Source organism: Zonotrichia leucophrys, chromosome 8, assembly GCF_028769735.1.
Source record: "Zonotrichia leucophrys gambelii isolate GWCS_2022_RI chromosome 8, RI_Zleu_2.0, whole genome shotgun sequence".
Taxonomy (NCBI): domain Eukaryota; kingdom Metazoa; phylum Chordata; class Aves; order Passeriformes; family Passerellidae; genus Zonotrichia; species Zonotrichia leucophrys.
In genome coordinates this window covers 10,354,655-10,380,148 of record NC_088178.1, presented here as the reverse complement: position 1 = coordinate 10,380,148, position 25,494 = coordinate 10,354,655, and the positions used below count along the sequence as shown (strand labels likewise).

The 25,494-nt window shown below is 38.9% G+C and overlaps 1 protein-coding gene and 1 long non-coding RNA gene across 13 annotated transcripts in view; one reads left to right on the top strand and one right to left on the bottom strand.

Annotated features, from left to right (window-relative positions):
• The window catches only part of NTNG1 (netrin G1), a 146,737-nt gene extending 138,948 nt beyond the window's left edge, over positions 1 to 7,789 (top strand). For all 11 annotated transcript variants that reach the window (XM_064720331.1, XM_064720328.1, XM_064720332.1 and 8 more), the window contains one exon: positions 6,570 to 7,789. In XM_064720331.1, the coding sequence (XP_064576401.1) occupies positions 6,570 to 6,820 (251 nt within the window). In that variant the 3' untranslated portion in view covers positions 6,821 to 7,789. The remainder of the gene's footprint in view (positions 1 to 6,569) is intronic.
• Positions 1,767 to 21,424, bottom strand: LOC135451281 (uncharacterized). 2 transcript variants are annotated; one of them, XR_010441260.1, is made up of 6 exons: positions 21,354 to 21,424; positions 9,623 to 9,839; positions 8,639 to 8,775; positions 5,614 to 5,698; positions 4,148 to 4,241; positions 1,767 to 3,137 (listed from the first exon to the last, which is right to left on the bottom strand). It is a non-coding gene; the product is annotated as an uncharacterized LOC135451281 (long non-coding RNA). The 2 variants fall into 2 exon arrangements; XR_010441259.1 differs by lacking the exons at positions 1,767 to 3,137; positions 4,148 to 4,241; positions 5,614 to 5,698 and having other exon boundaries at positions 7,876 to 8,775.
• Positions 21,425 to 25,494: the final 4,070 nt, after the last annotated feature.

Below are 25,494 nucleotides of genomic sequence, written 5' to 3'. Positions count from 1 at the left end.
ATTCAGTTTTTCCTCGTGTCCTTTGAAATAGGTTAGATGTATTTCTTCTCATAATTCTTTATTAATTAAACCCAAGGATTTTAGATTAAGAATAGAGATGAAAAATGAGAAAGCACAGACACAACCTGTGAAAAACAGTAACTTTCTACCTCTGCTATCCTCATACCATGGTTAAAAACCCCCACATATTCTGTACAGGATTTTGCACTTTCAGTGGTGAGAGATAATCAACTAAGCTTACCCATGTGGATGCTAGGATAAATTACTGCCTATCTGTAGGAGAGAGGAATCACCATCCATTCTCTGCCTGTGTGCTGGGCAGAACTCTGAGTAATAGCTACATTTTCTTGTAGAAACTCTGAAGACTTCACCTGCAATTTGATTAGAACTGGCTTGGCTTTGAACTGCCTGTTGTGCAGAAAAACCAGAAATTATATGTAGGCAAACAATCTAAAAATTCTTCTGGAAATTTTCAGTGAACACAGTATCTCCATTACTCCCCTATTCATTTACTCTCTGATAACTCAATAAAAGTGGTTTGATAAAAAATCAAGTGTCATTTCAATTGTGCTCCTAACAGGCATTTCTAAGACAAGTCAAGATGGAGATGTCTGCCTTTAGAAACAACTCTCGCTTGGTCAATGTTTATTTCCTTGTATTGCTGGCAGTATAATTAATCACAACATTGTTTCAACTTTGCACCAGAGATCTTTGTATTAATGTTTGTCATTTTGTGACCATAATTTTGACACAGTAAGATATGCTTTAGGCTTGTACTTGTCTGCAGTGATTTATTTTGTCTTAGCTTAAGAATGTGCTTTGGTAGAGAAATGCAAACCAGTTTTATTTTCACGCTATCAAAATCCACTGCCTTGTCTTGATAGTATCCTAAGACAGTTTTACTATTACAGCAAATGTTGAATTAGTGTCACTTCCAAACAAAGAAATTATTATGAATATCTCATTTATAAGAACAGTAGCTGTTTTTCATATCAGGTATGTTTGTGGATTCAAAGCACTGAAGAAGTCTGATCAACACTGACACATATTCACAGTAGTAAAACATTTTAAAGCCATTTGGCAGTAATGTAAATGGTAACAATAAATTAAATTCTAAACATTAGAATAAAATAAGTAAAATGAGTACTTCTGATTGGAAGACAGGCAGGGGAAGAAATCTCAGTGACAAAGGCTTCATCTCAGTTATTACTCACTGGTGATTCAAATGAGTAAGATACTTAAGCTATAAAAACCTGAAGTATTGTCATGTTCTGTACAACACGAACTGTAAGAGCAGCAGCTGTAACCTTTCAGGAGAAGCCTGACTACTGTTTTCCCCGTGCCCTTACATCCTCTTACCTGACATCTGTGCTACATGGGTGAGATCTCATGAGTCAGTGGAATTCCATGTAGACGTCTTCAACACACAGGAATTATATATTGTATTATTATATACAATTATATATTGTATTTTCAGGATTTTTTCCCAAATACTGAAGGTATTCATTGCTGACTGTGGCAATTTCAAATATTTTGATTGCAGTCACTTATGTTCAACTGGAACATGCAACTGGGTACAACTGGAAAGAATTTCACACCTTTGCATTCGAATGAGACTAAGTCTTTTGCATTCCTCAATTCCATTTCTGCCTATTTGACAAATTGTGGAGAAAATGTTGCTAATACTGTCACAACTGCAGAGGTTTTCTAGCTATATATGTATGTGCAGTTGCTCACACTCTCATCAGGCATACACACAAGCTTCATTCACTGCAATTTCTTTTATATTTTGAGATTGTTTTTACCATTTATTGATTAAATGATCACAGATTCAGAGAATAATGCATGTTAGTTACAGGCTCCTCATAGTATTCACAGGAACTAATTCTGCATTTGACAAGAAATCACTTGTACTTGGCCTGGATTTACTGTACTTATTTATGCAGTGAGATGAAACCTCCCAATTTTTTCATGGCATTTCAATGTGCTGTTCAGTGTCTATATATAGACAGCCACTGCATATGTTGGAGCTACCTATAAACATCATTACTGAAAACATGGGTTTCACTATGCTGGGTTTTTACTCACTTATGCACAGACAGAATATTCTGTTAGCATGTGTGCTGAAATCTTCCTCATTCATGAGTTCAAGTAATATTCTTTACTAAATAGGAAGTACCAAGGCAACAAATGCATTAGAGAAAAAAACAGACGAATAATTTCTTTAGCCATGAGACCTGCATGCTCTCAAAATTATGAACAATGGATGGAATCCAAGGTCAAAAATTCAGTGGTGCTAGTAACAAAAACCACTGACAAACAGTATGGAAAATTCACTGCAGCAGAAGTCAGGGCAAAGCTTGCATCAGTGCTTTAGAAAAGACAAATATGTTGTGTAATATATTCAGAGCTGTCAACCCAGCAAACCTGTCCAGGGACTGTGATACTCATGATCTGGGAGACAAAAAGGAGGAAAGTGAAGGGATGGTTTTAAAAAGAGAGAGAGGGAGAGAGAAGTCTGTAACAAATGATGTGACAAAAGGCGCACGCTGAAGGAAAATAGTGATAGAAGCAAATGTAGGAAACATTGTTGGAAATTTAAGTCTTAAGAATTCAAGAAAGGAAGCAAGGACCTATCATAAAAACTTTTCTTTCTGTGACTTTGTCATTAATGATCTTTATGTTGTTCCCACAAAGAAAATTTCATCATAAATCCATATTTTGATGCAGAAAGAGAATACAATCAAAAAAATGTGTCAATAGCCTATCCCACCTGAACAAGATGCTGCTGTAGGCAAGCTGTACAAAAATTAAGGTAGCACAAAGAAAGGTAGAAATGTTATTATCTTCCCTCTTGGATGGCCTTTAGGAAAGAGAGGAGTGTAGAAGAAAGCGTAGTTAAGTTCTGTAGCACCTTGTTGTTCTGTCTGGGCAGCAGGCAGAACCGAAGGCCCTGGGCATGTGCTCTGCAGCTGCCCAGACACAGCAGCAGAAGGTCCTTAAGCCAAGAGCACAAGGCTGTGCCAGGTGCCCCCCCAGACTGAAGAGAGCAATCCCTGCATTTCTTCTTCTCTGTCTCTGTTGCTGTCTCAGAACTAAAATCAGCCAGAGCTGTCTAACTCTTTTCTTTCAAGAAGCTGCAAAGATATTAAAGTTGAGTTTTGGAGAGACTCGGGAATTTTCATGTATTATTCAGATTTGAACATTTAAGAGGAAAGTAGTAATTTGTCAAACAGCTGTGTTACTCACAATATTTCATTTAATACCCAATATAAATTCTGTGAAACACTAGCACATTTATGGCAGGCTAAGACTATCCCTTGAGCCGGCTCAAAGATGGGTATTTTCCCTTGTTTTCCTTTTTTGTTCCATTCCCAAATTCATTAACATTGCAATTAAAGATCAAGAATAGTTTGTGCATAGCACATATAGCAAGGCATGTTGTGCCTTCTTTTCTGTCTTCTTTGTGAAGTGTTTTAAGGATCCTATAACTGAACCATAGTTAGATTGCAAATTGATGAATTACGAGAATAATTTTAAAAACAGTTTCTTTAGTTTACTTTAAATATTTCACTTCATGCAGTAGCACAGATCTGGAGACTGTGCTCAAAAACATCCCTCAAAAAGGCCTGAAAAGCTCTCCAAAACAAATGAGATTCCTGTTTTGGTTTATAAGTGACCAGTTTGGCTTCTAAGTAAGGAGGATCTGCCAGCAAATCCACAGCTAGTTCAGCCACACAGGTCTTAACAGTCTACAATGTGATGACTTCAGAATTAAGTCTTTTACTTGTGTCACTTCTCCATGTTTCATTCTTTGGTCAGAACTTGGTATGTGATGCCATTCAGATAACCATTAGTCAATGCTAAAGTTTTCAAAGTAATCATGGCCATACTTTCAGAAAGGTTAAAATGGTATTAGAGTGGGTCAGAATAAAATTAAAACAAAATTGGCAAAAAGTCATAGGATTTCATAACATTTCCAGATTTTTTTCATATGATTTCCAGCTCACAATTGCTATCTGCATGATACATATATGTGCATACATGTCTGTGTGCAAGACAAAGCACAAAATTAGGAAAGCTGTGACAATACAAGATCAACAATTCCAGAATTTTCAGCTATTTTGCTGAGAACAATAAAACCTACCTGCATTCCCGTGGGCAAACATTTAAAACATTCATATAAGAATAACTATGAAGCTTTTGATCCATCCCTTCTTTAAGCACATTTCAAAAGTTTCCTAATGAGAAAGAAATGGTCTGATTTAGAAATCAGCATCTATAACATTGTATCCAGAATTTTGTAGATGACAGAATTTTGTGTCAGACAGAACAGCCAGCACAGAGCAAAATACTTCTTCAGCCCCTCATCTCCACTCACCTACAACTACAGACCAGATCTGGGCTAAGGATCTCTTCAAATAACAGGCTGTAGTATGCAAAATAAATTTTAAAATAGGAAAGATATTTGTTTTATAATACATTTTTAAAAATATGGTTTACTTAATACTTGAGAAAATTTGGATAAATTATTCCAGGCAAAATGTGAAGCGAAACATCTCCTCTGCTGGTTAAGAAGTGGCATTTAGTGAACTGTTGAGTCCCACTGAGTTTGTCAAGGCAAACAAGGATGTGTATTGATGGGGCAGATATTTCACAATTTTCACTGCCTGAACTGTAGGAAGCATCCCAGCAATGAGTAGTCCAGAACATGCAGCTCCAGTAGCTGTACCATCAGATAAAGCGCTTTGATTTTGCATATTAAGATGACTAAATATATATAATCTAAATAACAAAGTCAACTTCAAAGATACATACCCTCCGTTATAAGAGATTTAATGCAAATATTGACTGTATTAAAATACAGTTAATTTTTTCTGCCTGTTACCATGGTATTTTTTGGGTTGTTAATCTCATCACATTTATTTGGTGGGGACTTACTGTTTCTTACACATTTTTTCTAAAGTATGAGTAGAACATTAAAATTCAGACATAGAATCATCAACAAAATGTGTTGCTGTACCTTAATATTCAATTTTTTCCATTGCAATTCAGAAACTGGACAATAGTATGAAATCCATAGCTCTTAATAAAAACCTTTGACTGCTAAAGGACTCAGTAAAAATAATTAATGATTTACTGGTCCCTCTTAATTGCATCTACAAGTTTCCAACATATTGCATTATTTGGCCCACTTGGGTGCAGAACATCAGAAAACAGCTATTGGAGAGACCTTCTAGGGTGAGAAAATTATTTTTCTGAAAGCAAGCCAGGACACATAAGATTAGCAGTGAGGTTAGTGGTGCACAAAATTGTACAGATTTATGTAAAACTACACCACTTAAGAACCTGGACTACTTCACTTGCAGTTCTCATGATATTTGGACTGCTTTTAAAAGTAATTAAATTAATATTTGCAAAACTGTACTTCTTTGTAGCAATAAACAGTAATGTTTAAGATAAAATTAACAATACTTTCTCCATTCTGAATTATTTAGAGTATTTTAGGCTAAGGTACACATAAATATCACATGATGTTGAGTCTGCTTCTTACTCAAATAATCTTTTCCCTAATTCTCCAAGTTAAAACTTTTACTGTTACCTTCTACCTACATCATAGGTGCAAGTTCTTTACTAAAATTGCCTCGCTGTGGAAGGCAGGGCTGTAATTCAACACATATCATACTAGTGATATCATCTGAAATAAAACACAGATTGACACATTTAATTAGTATGTTGCTCATACCCCTGCATTGTCACTCATGAAATATTTGATTTTGTATTAAGCAATACAAAGTAAAGCTGTCAGCTTTTCAAATACTATAATATTATGCATGTCTAAAAGTTTTGCCTGTATTATTGTCTCTTAACTCCCTTGTCAAATCTGATTTCTGAAGTTATTATCAGGCTACAATATCTAAGATATCTGAGATAGCTTTAAGATGCCATATACCAAAGCAGCAAATCTAATTAGGATGAAATATTTGATCTATAATGGAAATCACATTATCTTTTATTTCCACATGTCTGAACCCTATAATCCCCATCCAACAGCATGCTGAATTTCCTGCCTGTGCTTGCCTTATTTTTTTTGCACAATTTTTTCAGATCACTTATACATGTAGTTCTTGATTCCTTCCCTCTCATGCAGATCTTTTTACTTCAGCAAAGCCACATTGCATTTTTAACCACTGTTCGTGGTTTCCAAAAGCTCTAGACACATTGCCCCTTTCATATAGCACACACCACCTACAGTTCCAGTTCAGTAATAACGATGCAGATATTAGCACGAGGCACGTATTAAAATTCTTATTATTACATTATTAAATAGTCCTTCATATAAAATTAATCAATACTTTAGTCAGTGGTGTTAAGTGAATTTGATGGTTTTCCAAGAATACAGCCTTTAGGGGGAAAAAAAAGAATCCTAGTTTTTGAAAAAGCAGAGTCCCTTATATGTCTCACGAAGAGGAGGGAGGTGGAGCCTCAGTTCTGGTTCTGGTGAATTTCTGCTGAAAACAAACTTACACTGATCTCTGTTCTGTCCCCCTTCCCCTGCTGTCTTGCAGCGAACGTGTGTGACAATGAGCTCCTGCACTGCCAGAACGGCGGGACCTGCATCAACAACGTGCGGTGCCAGTGCCCGCCGGCCTACACGGGCATCCTGTGCGAGAAGCTGCGCTGCGAGCGGGAGCCGGGCGGCTGTGGCGGCCGCAGCTCGGCCCCGGGCCGGGCGGGAGAGGGAGCGGGGCCCGGGCCGCGGCTCCTCCTGCTGCCGCTGCTGGCGCTGCTCGCGGCCCGCCCGCCCCGCGGCTGCTGAGGCCGCGCCTCGGGCCTCACACCCGGACTGCGCACGGCCCCGGGCCGCGGGAACGGGACAGAACCCCGGCGTTCGCCACTGGAATCCCTAAAGGAAAACACAGTCAAAATAACCACACAAACTAGGAAGGCCGAACTGAACCAAGCCATATCACTCAGTCACGGACAGGGCTGCGAGCGGACACTGCTCCCCTCTGCCTCCAGACACGCCGGCAGCCGCCTGCTCTGTCAGATCGATCGGCTGCGGGACTGACATGGCGTTGACAGCCCAGAACCCCAACGACATCCGCTACTTCTCTCTGGTGCGCTCCTGAACCTCCGCCCGGTGTGTGGACTGACCAAACCACGGCATTCTTTGCTGTCAGTGCATTGTGGGTATAAGGAAATCTGTAAAAGCTGCCATATTGGCCTGCTTCAGTCCCCGAATCCTTTCCAACCTGTGCTTTAGTGAACGTTGCTCTGTAACCCTTGTTGGTTGAAAGATTTCTTTGTCTGATGTTAGTGATGCACATGTGTAACAGCCCCCTCAATACAACTCGAGCCAGTCATATCCTTGTATACCTTAGCAGCACTGCATCAGTAAGATGCTGTGTTCACCTACTGTACAAGAGTGGCTATAGGACAAAAAGTGTATTTATCCTTTTGTATTCAAATGAAGTTATTTTTCTTGAAATAATGTACAATGTAGATTTTTTGTATTATTGCCTATTTGTGTTACCAGACAATTTATTAATGTATTTAATTCTAATCAGGTAAGAGAAAACTATTACTTTTTATTTAGTCCTTTTCTTTTTCCTTTCATTTAATTGTGCAGAGATTTCTCTGTATGGGCAACGTGCTGGCATCAAAGAATATCAGTTTACATATATAACAAGTGTAATAAGATTCCACCAAAGGACATTATAAATGTTTTCTTGTTGCTTTAACACTGGAAAATTTCAAAGAATAAAAATTCCTGCATAAACAGTTCCAGGATGACTTACTGCTCTTTCTTAAGGCCTTTTTAGAAAGCAAACAAACAAAAAAAGTTTATGGTTTTACCATTCAGTATCTGGAGGAAACCCAGATTTCAAAGTGGAAATTACATCACAGCAATCTTATCTCGCTTTAATTTTACTGCTGTTACTTTGTGAACTTAAAATGTTAACGGCATCATTTGCTCGAGGAAGATTTCATCAAATCGGAACCTTGAAAAAGCTCTGACAAGTTCGCATCTTTGTTCTCTCAATTAATCATATACATTAAATTCCAAAACTAAATTCTAATATCATAGAAGCTGGTCTTTAATTCATATCTTTTTTGTGGACTCTGGCAATAAGCAGATAGATCTACAGCTTACATTATTTCTCCAAAAGCTTCATTAAAAAGATATGTTTATATATGTACTATTCTGCTTAAGAAACTGCAAAAGCAGCAGCAATCACAAAAAAGCACCAAGATTTAACTTTTAATAAAGTCAGATTTAATATTTAGAAAGACTGTCAAAATATACAGCAGCGAGTAGATAAAAAGTGCTGCTCCAGCAAATAAAGTTTGTTTCAAGTATCGCCCAAGGTGTAATAAATTCTTGTTACTGCCTTTTATTAGGCCAATTACTGAGTGTGACAGAAAAGAATAGCAAGACTAGAGAGGCAAGCCAAAACCACAGTAGTGTTTCAAAGTCATGGGAAAAAAAAAATTCAAAAGGTAGCAGGACTGTGTGAATTCATTTCCTGGCAATTTTCATCATAATGGTTATAAATATTTTACCAACATAATAGCCTAGTGTAGAAAACAATTAATCAGCAAAAGAAAAACTCCTGAGAGAAATAAATTCTACCTGGCTGCCTGTTTCAAATGGTGAACTGCAGAATTTAGGGCAGTGCTTTCTTGGAGAACCTCTTTCTGCTGAGGAAGCAAGTTTTGCAGGACAGTACCCAGCCTCCAGAAGTGGGTAGGGAAACCAGGTCTTCATTTCTAAAAAGAAATAGGATTCTAAAAGAATACTATGAAGATGCTGATGACATCAAGCTGCTGCCTCTTCAGGCTGTCGCCCTGACCCTCCATCATGTACCAAGTTTGCTGTTCACACTTGCACTCATTTGTGGGCTAAATAAGGTAAGGCAGAGAGAAATGGAGTGCTCTGCTGGTTGCCAGCCATGCCTATGTGAGATTGCAGGTATATTTTAGAAGTATGTTCATGAAAACAGAAGAGTACACTGAGCAGGCTCAGCGAGGAATATAAATGTCAATACAGGTGACATACAGAGCTGGAGACTACCTAAAACTAAGTGGATTTCTGATATAAGATGGGGAATTAAAATTTTCTTCTATTACCACAGACCAATTCAGATTGTGTAATTATTGCAAAAGAAGTACTTTAATTGTGATTATAAACTCAAGGCTTTGTGAAAGTGCTAAGTGAGCATGTTTTGCTCATTTGGTTAGAAGGGATTCTGCCAGCAGTGCTGAAGAGTAATGAATATAAGATCACAATCAACTTAGCTACGTTTCAGTTTCATATACTTGGGATCTTTTAAACCAGGGCAGAGTATATGGCTTTCCACATATTTAGATACCATTTTGTGCATTTTATCCTCCTTTACCTGTTAATAAAATTACCATTTTTTTACAGGAATACATTCAGTGGAAAATCTTCTTATCAACCGTGCTTTTCTTCAGCTTCATTATTTTTTCCTCTAAACTCCACAGAACTTTACTAAATGAAAATTTGAGTGTAAGTTTCTGCTACTGTATTCCAGGTATATTTCTAAAATTATGTGTGCATCTTTGAGAGAGATTACAGCACTCAGCATTACTTTACCTGTGATCTTTTACTTAACTTGGTGTAAAATGAAGGCAGAACTTGTTCCCCACTTCAGAAGCTGTGAAAAACAACAGATTCCTTTTCCTGAGCATGCAGAAGGATCTCTCCATGATAACGTGGAGTCGCAGCATCTGTTTTATTTTTCACCAGAAAACACAGACCCCTTCCAACATATTGAGGTTTCTTGGACTGGGTATCCTCTCCCTGCAAATGCCTGTAAAATAGCAACACATTCATGATACTGAAAAAGGCCAACCCAATCCCTAGGCTACAATTTTGCTTCTGTATCAAAACAGCAAAAGAAACCTACTATGGAATTATAATTTTCTGTCTGATACTTCTTTCCTGGAAGGCTTCTGACCAGGCTTCAGATTGCTGAGTTGTCCAGATAACAGGTCAGAGTACAGTGACCCTAAAACTAGCACTCATCATAGATTTATTCAGTTATGTTAGTTCCAGCTGCTTTGCTAAATCAGTCACTCCTAGTCAACTTGCTATTCCTGTGTTTGTACCTAGAGAATTGGTTCTGATCCAGGATCCACATGTTTAACATCTGAAAATGGGGCAAGGTGCTTCTCCCTGAAAATAGAACTGCAGATATTTCCACTTCACACCAACCATCTTTAACACAGGGAAGTTAAGAGAGAGGCACCTGTCTTCCTGCCACCTAATTGTTTCAAAAACAAACTATCCAAATGGAAAAAAAATTTAGTAGTCAAATGCAAATTTACCCCAGATACTGCCTTCAAAAAAATAATTGATCTAATACTTTATTATGACGGAGCCACCAGTGAGAAGTTATTTCATGTAGAGAACAGAAAAAAAAAATAATGTGCAAAAGACTCTTCAAATTTAGAAAGAGTTCTTCTGCTTGCATATAATTTTATACATCTTTCTCATAACTCCAAGACACCAGGGGGATTTGTTATAACCTCATTGGGATTCTAGGTTTATTAAAACCATTGAATTAACTAGAATCATCCATGCGTGCAGTTTATTCACCTGTGAGAAATGTGAGTAATGTTTTTCATAGAATATGCAAGACCAGATTTTCAGGCAACCTTCAGCCTAGCATTCATGTTTGTCCTTGCAAATGCAAAGTTACAGATGTAAATATTAAGACATAATCAATTCATTCCCAAGAAAAACTGTACATTTAATTATTTATGGATGCAAACATTTATCCGCTACAATGCGGATCTAGTATTATAAATTAGAAATTTTATATTAACCAACAATACCTTTCCCATCCTCACAGTGTCAAAAAGAAGAGGCTATAAGTATATGCAAAACAAACAAGTAGAGAGGCAGCATTTTGCACCATATGGTGAATTTCATTTAATGAAATGAAAGTTCATCACCAGAGCAGTATGTTCACCAAGACACCATTTTGCCATAATACACAACAGATAAAATTCCAGTACAAAGCATATGTCTCCCTTAATTGTTTTTCTGGCCATCATTATCTATACAGACACAAACATACAGGCAATGAAATACTGCTTGAGACTTTTTACAGCCTCAAACAGAACAGGGAAGGCTAATTTATGCAACAGATTGTAAAGGCTTGGGGCTTGAGTTTCTGCACACATTGCTATCCAGTGCTCCTCTCTGAGGAGGACTGGGATAAAGATCACACCATGGGATGTATGGGAGAGAACCAAAGTGCCAGCCCAGCTAGGGAAAGCCCCCCAGCAGGGTGTGGGCCTGGAGCAGGGCACCTCTCACATGGGGACACAGCAGGCACCACTCCCCCATCAAAGCCTTGGCAGCTGTGTTTGCAGATGTGCTTGTGCCACTTCCAAGGCACTCCACCACACAGTGCTGCCCAGTGCAGCTGCTGGACACATGCTCAAGTCTACTGTTGCCACTGGAAATACGCTTCTGGTATTAGAAGCAAACTGTTGTTGAGAAACTGAAGTAATTAGCAGTGTTTTCTAGGATGGCAAAGAGGGGCAGAGGTGGGTTCTGGGGCTATGCTTGTCTGCTTTGAGAAAATGGGACTGGTTTGGGATGAGTATTTTCCATTTCTCATATAGTGTAATTTTCACTCAAGTACTCTCTGCAAGTATTTGTGACATCCAAGAATAAATAAAATCTAATGTTTATATATATGAACATGACTTCTCATGAATTAACCACAAAAAAAAAAAAAATCTCTGATTCCTGATTCAGCTCCATTAAATGAATGTGGTTTTTTGAATAATTTTTTCTGGTTAGGACATTGTGTTAATCTCAAAACATTCTCTGCATTCAGAAATGCCACACCATTCCTCCACTAAACTACCTGATGAGATGTAGATCATTCAGGCCCTTACCCTGACAGTTTGTGTAAGGCATATTCTAAAGTTCCCTGTTTTTAAGAAGCCTTGATCTAGCCGATGCTTTCACATCTCTAAGTGGCTGTATTCAGTGTTACCTGAACAGATCAGTGAAAACATTCCAAGCCTTGTACATCTACTGGGAACATGGCTCACCTTGCACCTAAAAATAATTGTAGATATAAAAGTAGTGGCTGCTGCTTGTATTAGTTGTTTGCAATTGACAATACCAAGAAATCTCTCTCCTTCAAAGGCTTGGGTCCCTTTGACTGGATTGTGCCAACACATTAAAGGAAAAAATGTATTTGCTTGCTATAACTAAATAACAAGGTTAAGTCATTCTTACAAGATTCTAATGATACTCAAAGTGAAAGCACTTCCATTTATCACAAGTGGAATACTTCAAAAACTCTCAAAGATACAACAGAGCTAGACTTTTATTCTCTATAGTCTGTAAATGTTCAGATACTCCAGGTATCTTTAAACAGAGATGAAGAAGCTGATTCAGAGAGGAAAATGAAGTTGCCTGAAAGAGCCCAAGAAGCAGCTGGCAAAGCCAAGGAATAAATTCACCACATTCAAGCTTTGCAGCACAGTGAATGTGAATAGTGCTACACTACAAGAGTATTGAAAACTTGGTAGCTTTGGTTACAACTACCACTATGTATAGCATTAGTATACACATAACATAATATTTTGATGCATAACCTATATTTCTAATCAGAAAATACAACTTCACACCTCCTCATTTTACAATGAGGATCAAACCAAATTTGTTCTCACAAGTAACAAGCAAGACACAGATGTATCCCAAATGGTGTGAAATTATTCCTTGCCTGAACAGGTAACTATTCTTACTTAACTTCATTCTTTCTTCACTTTATCAAGAGTTATGAATACCAAGGTCATAAAAAAGATAGTATTCCTGTAGTGGTATTTTAATGAGAATAAACAACATATAGTTGTTCGTAAATTAATGATAACAGTCATGGTTTTAACTATCATGATATCTCAAATTACTTTCTATAACTTAATAGTCATCATCTTAATTGCAGGAGAATTTGATGTATTTACAAAAATGCACTAAAAAATTTAGGCAAGTACTAAAATAAATTATATCGTTTACTTGTTGCTGGTTTTACTTTATGCAGAGCAAGTGTATTACATTCTTCTTTCAAAACTGACCTGGAAAATACATGTCCAGCTAAAAGCTATGTATGCCAAATACCAGTAGGCTAAAATATAACGACAGTCACATACAGAGGTTGAGATTTGCTCATCTAATAGCACTGAAAAGCATTCACGGGAAATGGAATTCAAATATTAAACAAGGTTTTCAGCTTCACAGTGTAGAAACTTTAAAGGTTAAACACAGAAATGAATGTTGGAGCCCATGCAGCAGAAACAGGTTACTGAAGATGCAGACCAGCAAGATCAAGATGAAGTAGAACTAAAAGTGTTGTTCTTACTATTCATCAGACACAAATTTTACCTCAATGCAAACAGAAGTGTACATGAAAGGTACTGGAATCCAGAGGGAAACAAAGCAAAGTCCACTTTTATCAAGACTTATTGTAAAATGAGGAAAACCCAACACCAGGAAAAGGAAAAGAAAGAACATAAGCCATACCCAGACTAAAAATATGCCAGATCTCAGGGAAAAGCCAATCTAGGCACTACATACATGCTCACAAATCTGTAGGCACAGATTTTAGCATTGTAACCCCTGATTTGGAAATCACAGAACTTGAGCCTCACACAGACAAGTCTTCACTTGAGGGTTTCCCCTTGCGTCTGGGTGATACTCTGCTCACTTACCTGCTGGAAGAGCCCAGGCCCATCAGCACCTCTGCTTTGTCTTTGCTCCAGCTGTTCACTTCACACAAGTCTGGCCATCTAGTCCAGATGTTCATGGAGCAGATGTTTTTTCCACACATCACAAGCCTGGCTCAGGCCACAGCACAGTAAGCACATTGCAGGAGGAATCCCCTTGCCACAATCTGTGTAAAGCCAGCAGTTACACTGGCACTCTGCCACACACCTCTGAAATCTCTAAAAGTAATTTCTATGAGGACATAGAAAATTAAATGTGTTCAGAAGAGAATACTTTTCCTTCTATTGGCATCTGCAGTCACCACGTACAAGAAGGGACTGAAAGGCCCTGGATGCACTGACTCATTTGATGCATGTCTTGTTAACAGCTCTTACCTCTAATTACTGTTGCTTGGAAGGATGGGAGAGCTGACATGTAGAACACCCGGGTAGTTACATTTATTATACTGCTTTCTTTTGCCATACTCCAGCTTGCTTTCTTCTTCCCTCATGTCAGGGTTTTTTCTATGCCCTCATAAATTATTTTTCTTCCTTTGCTCTGCAGATCTCCCACAGGCACTAAGTAGGTGGATTGGTACCTATGAATTAATTTTGGCAGTGCTCCTCTGCCTTCCCAGATCTGATAGAGGCACAACGACTTGTACAATTCTCTCGTTGAGTAGGATGTAAGGAACGATGACTAAACTATGTAGATGGAGTGCTGAACAATTTTTTGACAGTTTTCTCATTTACTGACAATATCTAACATCAGAATATCTCCCAGACTGTACTGAGGTTAGCCTCATGACACTACTGCAAAGCAAGGAAGTATGTTATTTCCATTTTATTCATAAGGACTGAAGCTTGAAGATGCTGAGAGACTTACAAACTCAATTACAGAAAAAGAGATTAATTTTGACACCTCGTCCACCGCAATAAGTACTGAGACCTACAGTTCCCTACTCCATCCAACTTACACAAATCTGAAGTTAAATAGCCTCCCATCTGCATCTTTTTGCCACCCACTTACTTCAGATTATCCCATCCAAGTCTGTTTTACATTGCACCTCCCAAAACATTGGAGTTTCAATGTTGTGTTATTTAACTCACACATGTACTTTTGCTGGTCTGTTTTTTTCTCTTTGGCACTTCAGTTCAAGACTAGAAGGAAACCACAACTGCTGTTTTGTGAAGGGATGTTATATATGAGTCAAAGTAATTGCAACCATTTTAACAGTCTGATAAATTAAAAGACATGCATACAGAAAAACAGTGGAGCACTACAATTCTCTTCCAAAATAATGATATTATGGGTTTTCTTTTCCCCCTCCTTGTCTGATTTTTATTTAACTGGTTATATTAGAGCTCACATAATAATAATATTATGCCTTGATAAATATATATAACAGCTTTTATGACTTGAAATACCTACATCTTAGGCATTTAATTTCTTCTAGGAATGTCTATATACTGACCCAATTAGTTTTTGATACATAGACATTTCTTGCTTACTGGAAATCTGGTAGCAAAAAGACTCTACATCTTGAACAGGCTCATAAATATATATTGAATTTAATTTTTTAATACACAAAATCCATTTTCCTATTGTTTAGTTGTTTTGCTGACTGCTTGAGAGAAATATTTTCTCTAAATATTTTTGTTTTGTACAACTAATTAGTCCATAAATCAGTACATTGTAGTATGGCAGAGATTACCCTCAAGCCAATAGAGAGCAACTGATTGAATGTACTTACTTTCTTTGTAATTCAGCTATCTCCAATGTATCTGTATTTTATTCTGCTGCTTTCAGACATTATCTGGCCACTCTTTTCTCTCTTTCTATTCTTCAAATGTACATTATTTAGCCAATAAGCATTATTTTTATTAAACACCAGATTTTTCCTGTGTTTTGAACCAAGCACACTGGACTGACAAAGTATATAAATAAATAACTAGATAACCACAGAGTAATCAGTTTGATTCTGTAGTAGGAATTTTAACATGCTTTCCAATTTCACATTACTAGAGCCATTTACTGATAATAAAATTTTGCCAACACATAAGCTAAAAAATGTCTCTAAAAGAGGTAAGACAAAAACCACAAATGTAAAATTCCAGTAACAGAAGTCAAAGTCTGAATTGGAAGTCAGTTCAGGATGGTAACCAAATTTAAAAATGAAGTGTAAGCACATGCTGAACTTGGAGCATACACTTTAATAACACCAAAGCCCTCTTTAGTGTATTTTTTTCTTGCTAGTCTATAAAGCCAACTTTATTTTCCTCAAATGGCTCACAATGGTTAAGAAGAGATAGGACCACTCTGAGACAGTATCACCTGTGAGATGTATGCTCTTTGCCATCCAAATTTAAAAATCGAAACACAAAAAGCAGGGAGACAGACAAGCAGAGACAGGCATGGCTTTGTCATTACTTCTGGCCACTTCAGTTCTGGGTGGTAATTCTTGTGTGGCAATTAGTCAGCAGCCTTGGTACAGCTGTAAGGGAGATGTGCACTCTGATAACAAAAGCTATCAGTGGATTTTTCCTCAGCTGTCAATCTCAGCAAAGGAAGCCAAGGGAAAGTGAAATGAAGATGAGCTAACCTTGCATATCTCAAAACCAGGCCTCAGAGAAGAAAAAAAATACACTTACAAAACACTCTGGAAAACACAGAACTTCAGTGGAAATGGTGCATCTATTCTGAGAACAATTAGGTTTCATTCTTCAAGGAGTGACCAGTTTGCATTTGTTAACAGCCTGTTCCAGAATCCATTAAATACAAAGGAAAAACCTCACCTTGATTTCAACAAAACAGAATCAGGTTTTAAATTAGATTGAAAAATAATTTCAGGAAAAGAAAAAGTAATCCCTTAGGCATTATCTCCCTGATCCTACTATAATCTGTAGCATTTGTACAGTTCCATGTACTATTTATTGTGCATTATTCTACTGCAGCACTTAAATTATTCTCATTTGAATGTTTCCACAGACCCAGCATTTCTGGTGACAAATGTCTTAATTTAAGATGCTGGTCTGTATGGCAGGCACCATTTCTATCCAACAGAGAAAGGAACTCCCTAGCTGAAGCTGTTTTCACCAGCAATTTGTTTGCCAGCAGCATGTTTTCCTGTTTAATCCATGTTAACATTTCGTTCAGAGTTATCCTAGCTGGCATGTATTCTATCTGATAAACATCTCCTCTTCTCCCTCACAGAAACATTATTTATTTATGACATTATTGTTACAGACAACTAAACAGCCAAGAGGGAAACACATTTGCTTTTCCACAAATACCTGCACATGCTGTTAAAACTGCATCATTTTTCTTATAGAAACATTTAAAATTTGGTAAAAGGCTTCCTGGGATATCTTTGGTATCCACTGAGAACAAGGAACAGAGATAGACACTTGCAGCAGGACAAAACCAGCAAGGGTTCAGCAGAACACAATGAAAATAATGACATTTCAGGTTGTTAGGCTGATATATGAAACCTTCTCCTTTCCAGCCCAATTTGTCATGACTCCGTAACTAAGTGAACTAAATGGACTTGAGACCAAATGATTCAAATCAAGAGTCCCAAATCCATTCATGTTCTCTGTATCTTTGCCAGCATTGGAGTTGACTGCTGTATCATTAAGAACCCAGTACCCAGACACACACAGTGTGAGCCAGCACCAAATGATCTCTGTCAGAGGTCACAGTGCCCCCCAGGCTCCTTCAGGACTGACACTAAATTAAGAAGGAATAGTATAAATCAAAATTACCAAGTGCCTGAGAAGCAAATAGCCTTTAATTCCCTATCACTTCACCAGTTAGTACCTCATGTACATCCTCAGTGACAAAAACACTATTCATTTATAAAAGGACTCAAAAACCTACATCTGTTCCATAAATTACAACACAAGTTGCAATGAGCCATGAGTTTGAGCCTGCACTACATGGGACTGACCATTTTCCATACCTCTGAAGTTCCTATTCCATGCAGGGTCTGTACTTCTACCAACATAGGAAGATTCTAGTGTGTCTACCTATAGTTTTCCCACCTTCTTTCTGTGCTTTCTGTGTCTAAAAGTGCGAGCTTCTTTACCACATGGAAGTCTTCCAACTCTGTGACACAGTTCAAGACAGAACACACATCCTCAGTTACTTTTAACTGATGTACCCCTGCATCTTGTCACACTGGGCTAGGAATTCTTCACAGACAGAAAGGCTACTCTCTGAGGAGGCTCAGGTCAAAGGAGCAAAACAACAAAACCTGGCGAAAATGGAATGCATAGACTTTAGACAAGCAGAACAAAGGCAGTCTTTAAAGATGGACTCAACTGTAGATGTATTATTTAAGTAATTCACCAAAGTAGAAAATTTTCAGTTTAGCCCCTGGGATTTTTTCCTGCTTGTCAATGCTCCTGAGAGCAGGTCAGGTTCTGGTTAGTGAGTCTTGCCTGCTTCCTATCTTGCAAAATAGCAGGTCATCCAAAACTTAAAAGAACTCACCCACAAAAACACAGAAACTTGTCCTCCTCCACTGCACAATCCAGAAAAACATCTTGTTTCTAACACGCCTTAGAACTTTATAAACTTCTTTCAACAGTGCTGAGCAAGGGGAGGTAGTATTTATAAAGCCCTCTTAGAATCATGCGTTGGTTGCATTTTTAGACTCATTATTCACATAGCTCCACTCCCAGTCCCAGTGAGGCACTGACTCAAAGGAATAGAGGCCAAACTCCAAGTCCATGCACCCAGTGAGAGAACTGGGCACTGTGCACTTTATTTCTAATCATATCTTAGCACAAAACAGGAAATGCTGAGAGCTGTAAATAATTCTAAGCAAATTCTTTGGGCTTTAGAAAGAACTGACCATCCGGCTTTTTCAGCAGCCTTTAAAAATCCAAGATTTCATTGTTTATCTCATCATCATTTTCACTTAAACACACAGACACAGAAACAGGCAGAGCACTCTAAGCCCAGCACTGCTCCTCAGCCTGACATCTCGTGGCTGTGAGGGACATAACACTGCTGAACCAAATACCATCCCCACACACAGGACCAGAATAATGGATAATTTAAGCAAATACAAAACAGCTCTCGAGCAATGCAAGACTATTATTTCATTTACTTAGATGTGGTGTCAGCATCATGTTCTGATAAGACAAACTGGCACAGATTGTAAAGCTAAACCACAGTTACAAATAGTGCAGAGCTTTGGTTAGCTGGACTACACCAGATGATATTTTGCTCAAAACTGTAAAGCCATCTAATCTGAAACAAGAATTTCTGGTATATCTGCAGTTATTCTTTTGATACTACTAAATATTAGTTCAATTTTTGCCACAGGAATGAAACCACTCTGGCTGCAAGAGCAGAATTTGAGTGCAGCAGGCTGCACAAGGAAAATTAATGTCTTCTCAGCCAGGAAGAGAAACGAGGAAACAAAGAGTGGGTTTGCCTATATACATAGGCATGGCATGGATACCTGCCTAGCAGGGGAGAGAGAGGAAACACCCATGCTAGGAACAGTAATGGCTTTTTATTTTCCTAAAAAAGTTTTGTAGCTGATTCATTTTCAAGCAAAACAACTCAAAACTCAGGGGAAGAAAAAAGATTCTTCCTTTTAGCAGGATTTGCTGCACTGTCTGAAGAGGTCTGACACTCACCTCCCGTTCTCCTTTTCTGGCATGGAGAACAACAATCAAGCAATAACACAGAGAAAATAATTTCTGCAGTTTGATTAGTCTCCACACCAGATGTTCCCACATATATTCACATCTCCCCAACTCTCCTTCTCCAGCCAAGAGTGTGTGCAGCTGCTACTTCTGTAGTCAACACCAAAGCTATTTAACAGAGTTATTAGCAGGGGGTTTACATTATAGATCCCACCACTATTCTCCAGGGGTCTGCTTCTGTTCCCATTGAAGTTAAGGCATCATTGCACTCATTATCTTCAGAGAGCCAGAAAATACATTGCTGGGATTTTCTTTTTTCTACTCTGTTGCAAACCTGCACTTGCACCTCTTCCAGCCTCTGATTTCCATCTCATTTTCTTGCTGGTACTGAAGGTTGTGCAGCTGTTCACTGGCCAGCTCTGGGCTTTCATTCTTTGTGGAACAGATTCCAGTGGCAAACAATTTTAAGAAGCACCACAACAGGTAAGAACTGTTGCTTGTTTGTTAATTAGACTTTAATGACCATGGATTTCAAGAAATGGGAAGTACAAAGTTGCATCTCATTAACGTAGCACTGCCTGAATAAACCTCAAAGGTGGACATGAGCATTCCCAGATGGTGACAACAGTCACGGGCTCAGGAAAATTCTGTCAGGGCAAGGAGTGGCTAGAAAGCCAGCCCCTCAGCCCACAAGTGAGCACATTACAATAAATTACAGCTTCTGTTCATTTGGGGGAAAAAAATGTTCTTACTTAATACTGACAAGAAAACTGCCACAGCCTTTGAGCTCTGGGATTTGTTCTAATTGCTCTGGTTGTGACTGAGTGGCTTCTTGTAACATGTAAAAAAAAGAGAAACATTTACTATTCCTTCATATCTTATTAAGAAGGCAATTACACATGTTTGCATTTCTAGGAATTCAGTATCTGTATAAATTCTGCAGCCAGTTTGTCTTCACTAATTATGTGTCTTGTTGCAGAAGACACACATGTGGAATTTTTTCATTAAGGATTTATGCTTTTTTGATGCAAATTAAATGTGATCTGAGGTGGAAATATGCTGGTGGAAGCATTGCAGTAACAGTTGGGAAGAAATCATCCACAGTGCTGTCCATGGGGATTTTTTGCCACTGGGTTCTCAGAGTATGCATCTGAGGACCAGGATTTCCCTGGGAACGATCATGTGGAAAACAGCAATGAAAGATGAACAAAGGGCACTGGTTATCAGCTGAAAGCTGCCGCTCTCCAAAAGGAACATTTTAAATAAGGAAATGCTGGATTAGCTAGATTATCTTAGATAACTAAAAGCATAAACAAGGAGCACTGCTTTTGCAAGGCAAGTGATTGCAGGGGCTGGTCAGTAATCACATGTTTTGAGGAGGAGGAGGAATGGTCTGTTCCTAGCCCTGAATTCCCTGTAAGGAGACAAGATACGGTGCTGCACTCACTCACACAGTGAGGCCGGGTGAGTGCCCACAACAGACTGGGCAGCACCAGCAGCAAGCAGAAAGGTACATCAAAATAAGACTAGCAAGCCCAGCCCTCCCACTCAGAAAGGCACAAGCTGATCAGCCAGGGAACTCTTCAGGACAAGGGTGGTGGGTATCATGAGCTTCCTGAGGCCGTGAAGGGAAGTTATGGATACAACTAGCTCAGGTAATTAGGTGTAAATTATCATATTGTTCATTGGACTTGAAATGTCACAATGTTTATCACTCTCCTGTGGCAACTGGATTCCAACAGAGAAATCTTGTTTAAGAGCAGGCAAAAAATGAAAAGGATCCACAAAGTAAAATCACCCATTGTTTGCCTTCTCCCAGCTAAATAACACAAAGAAGGGTAAAACAGCACAGAATCAGAGAAAAATTACATTGTTGTCATCTTACTGCAGGGGTTCCATACTGTTGTCTCCTTATCACAAAAGTTTCATACCTTCTTTTTGTTTTCTCATGGGCAGTTCCTCAGAGCAGAGCACTCTCTTCTTCACAAAGCAGCCACCTGACTCCAGTTCCCCCCTCACCCAGCCACCTCACTCTTTTATAGCATCATCTTCTCATTGCTTACAGCTGTTGCCTGTTAAAGTCAGGCCTGTTCCTCATCTTTGATAATTGGCCCAGCTGCAACTCCTTAGGGGTGAGATTACTTTCTACACTATCTTTATTTTCTTATATTCTATCCCCCTACATTACATGGCAAACAATGCCTGTATTCTAATAAATGAGAACAGAATTAGAAATATTAACTGTGTGAAATCTTGTTTTCCTGAGCTTTCACGGGTTCTGCCACTAACTACAGAGCATCCAGAAAAATGTATCAGGTCAAACTGTGTCACAAAATAGGGTGAGGAACACTGCATACTTCAATATTAAATAAAAAATCTTTGTGGTGAGAATTTTTTTTGTCTTTGCAAAATAAAATCCCTCTGCATCACACCATCCCAGCAGCTTCTTCCCCTCCCTTCACGCACAGCTGACTATAACTCCCACTCTTCCTGTTATAAGAGAGAAAACACGAGGGCCTCTTTCAGCTGCATCAGTGGAACTGGATTTTTAAAGCTCCAAAGACGCAGAAATTGTGTGGAATTCCTGAATGCATCTAAAATCTGTCCCACAAGTCCAGCAGCAATAAAATAAAACAAAGGATGTTTTATCATGTTGCAAATATCTCTCAAGAGGTAACAAGTGAAAGCAAGCATAACCTCAGTAGGAAGGATAGCAGGATCTAGACAAGCAAAGAATATCTTGCACAAACTGAAATAGTGCAAGAAAATATCATTTGGTCCCTGCCCCTCAGTAATCAGAAAGCTTTGTCATCACAACTGCTATGGGAGACTACATGGCAACAAAGTGCTCCCCCTTCCACCCCCTCCAGCAAGCTCGTTTCAGTGAGTAATAACACACAAACATAAAAAGACTTCAATGAAACTAGGGGAGAGCAGATGTTAATCACAGCAAAATGGTCTCAAAGCCAAACTGAAATTTGGTTTGGTTTTGCACAATTAGTTGGGCAGCACTCCCAAACAGTGCAAACTGCAGGGCATGCAAACCCTGACCACTTGAGGAAGATCTATGTGGAACCTGCCCATCCTGTGTAACTGAATGTCACCTCTGTAGTTATTGCCAATTGCCCTTAAGCTAATGCATCATATGTCTTTTTGACAAGAGTAATAGCTGGGTTCTGACAACGAATAATTGCCATTTCAATTGAAAATGTTAAAATATAACTGAAATCAGACATGAAATTATTCGTGAAAAATGTGGGAGAGATGATGGAAGTGTATAACTTCACTGGAATTATCAGTAGCTTGACTGGCATTGCCTTAGTTCTAATAAGGATTCAGTACAGTACGAGCCACAAAAGCAGCACTCTGAGACTCAGTGACTAAGAGCTTCACTGCTAACCAGAGAACAGCCAAGCTCCTAGACTGTTTCCATTCTCACCAAATCTTGTGCTTAATGGCCCAATTCCTCAGTTTTAAACTGTCAAACTATTGAAAAGGCAGAAGCTCTACACACTGTTCCAAATGAGCAATAAGGCCATGTCCCTCAGGGTCAGCTGCTGGGCTCCCCCAGCACACTTTTTCTGGGAAGTAAAGAAAAGGATGAACATTAAGTGCCACAAGTATCTCCCTCCAAACCTCAGACGTTTGCAGTATGCCATTGTCTCACTTTCAGTAATTGAAATTAAGCTCTCTAAATATTCCAATCAATTACATTTTGATTTACTGCCTTCCATGGCATTTTCCTCTTCCATTTATTGGTGCACTTGACTTGTATTTCCTACAGGGACATTGTGTGATAGAATTATATGTCATTCTTTTAAAATGTCTCCTTCCTTCTAGTACAAGTTTTAGGCTGTACCCTGCAGAGTGCCCCTGAACTGATCTATGCTCTCTCCAGTCCTAGCAGCAATGTCCCGGTAGCAGTTTTTCCACCACAGCTATGATTAGAATTCTGAACAAAAGCTTCCCCTGAATCCTGTCTCTATAGGACTGCACTAAGCATAACTAAATAATGGAATTAAACATCTTCCAGCATGCATTTGTGAGAGCAGTGTCTGATTTCCTACATTCAAATGCACCAGTTGTAGTCCTTGTCTCAAGGAAAAATGGATCCAAATCACAATTTTTTCAAGATAGGTGGATTTTTCCCACCTATCTTCAGTACAGGGTAACCAGACTTTGGGATTGCTCTTCCTACACCAGCCAGTTATCATTGCCAAACAAGTGAGTGCCAGCTGTGGGGCAAATGGATGACAGAAGTATCATCAGAGCAGCTCTTCAAAACCCATTGACTTAAGCATCACCTTACTCATCAATTGTTACCTGTTCTGTAATGGCTGGAAACAGGTGTTTTCTAAAAATTAATTTAAAATATCCCTTTGTATTCTACCCAGCCTCCAAAATAGTCCAGCATTCAGACCCAGTGCTTCATCACTCCTACTGACAGAGACTGTTCTTGCATGCACACAGCCCTTACCCACCCCTCACAAATACAATGCTTTTCTTCAGCAACAGAATTCTCAAAATCTCTAAATTAATCTATTTCAAACAGTCTTATGCAGGCTGAGACTTTAAAAGAGAAAAAGCCTTTGGGATAGTAATCTCTTCACTACAAATACCTATTCTTCCCATGTATAAACATTGCAGAATATATCCTTTAATCTGATGTTATTTTTTCTTAAAGTACCAGAAACTAGTTAGAAAGCTGTGCTTATACTGTACCAACAATTCATAAGAAAGTGATGGGGTTGAAATATTTTGAAAATTTAATTAAACTTCAGAGAATCAATAAAACCATTTGTTTTGTTCTAGCACCTGTTTTTAGGCAATATCATCTTCATGCTGCTGCCTGTTTGGTTATATTAGAAATTACATGATCTGCTCAGCTGCAAAAAGTCTATTGATTTGTATGTAATAGCAGGGAGAAGTACTGCCTGTTTACAAGGGATTCCTAGTTACTGTGAACACTGTCTGTAAACAGGCAGGGACTCCAGTGTAACACCACATGCCTCAGAGCAAGCAAGCTAAACACGGCAGCAGCTCACACAGCAAGCACTGAGCACGTTCTTTGTCAGGTAAGAAACTTTACAAGTCTGGCAATATAAATAACACAAAAGATGTCAAGCTTTTCAACAGCTCCTAAGGGGAAGATGAGGGAAAGGGAAAGAGGGGGAAAATAAAAGAAGTGTGATAAACATAATCACTTAGTATTCCAGCAACTTTTTCTACGTTGTCCTTTCTGCATACCTTTTGCTGCACATGCTGCAGTCCAGACAGCCACAGTACACACAGTGTCACCATACAATATCAGAAAGCTTCACCCACACCGAGCAACACCAAACCACTTCAGAAGGCTGCAAGCTCTGCCCTTCTTGATCTTTAGCCGAACCTTTTATCCCCTCCTGTTGGTGCCCTGCCCCAGTGTGCCCTCTGTTCCCTTTGGTGGCTGCTCAGTGCCCCTGGGCACTCCATGGCTCGTTGCTGTCAGTGCTGCTCACCTGCTGCTCACAGCTGTAGCTCATTGGGGATGAGGCTGGGCCAGCCCCACTCCCAATTGTCACAAACTGTGCCTACATATACCTACTGAAACTCTTAGGTACATGAAGAATTCTGAAAAAATAGGAAAACACTTAACTACTAACCAGTGAGCACTCATTTGTCCAAGGCAACTCCAGGGAGAAGAGCTCAATGGTAAAAAGTTTTCTCCACTGAAAGAGTCTGTCCTTGACCATTTCTGGCCATGCTAGAGAGCAAGGAAACAGTCAGCAAAAGTGGAATCTTACTCTGGAGAGTTTACATCTTTTTCTCTATGGGATTTAAAGAGAACATCTCAGAATCCTTGTTGACTATGTCTGCAATACCCATCAATTCCAACTTCCCAGCAATATTTAGAGTGTGCCTAAAGCAGATACAGCCTTGTCTGACACTCCCTTAACTGCACTATCAGGTCTCCCTGGCTCTCTTCAAGTCAACAAATTGCCTGGGCACCTATAGACTGCAATAGTCCAGTTTCTACCTTCTGTTCACCTACTAGTGCATTGCATTTCTACAAACAGGCCTATCAGCTCATTG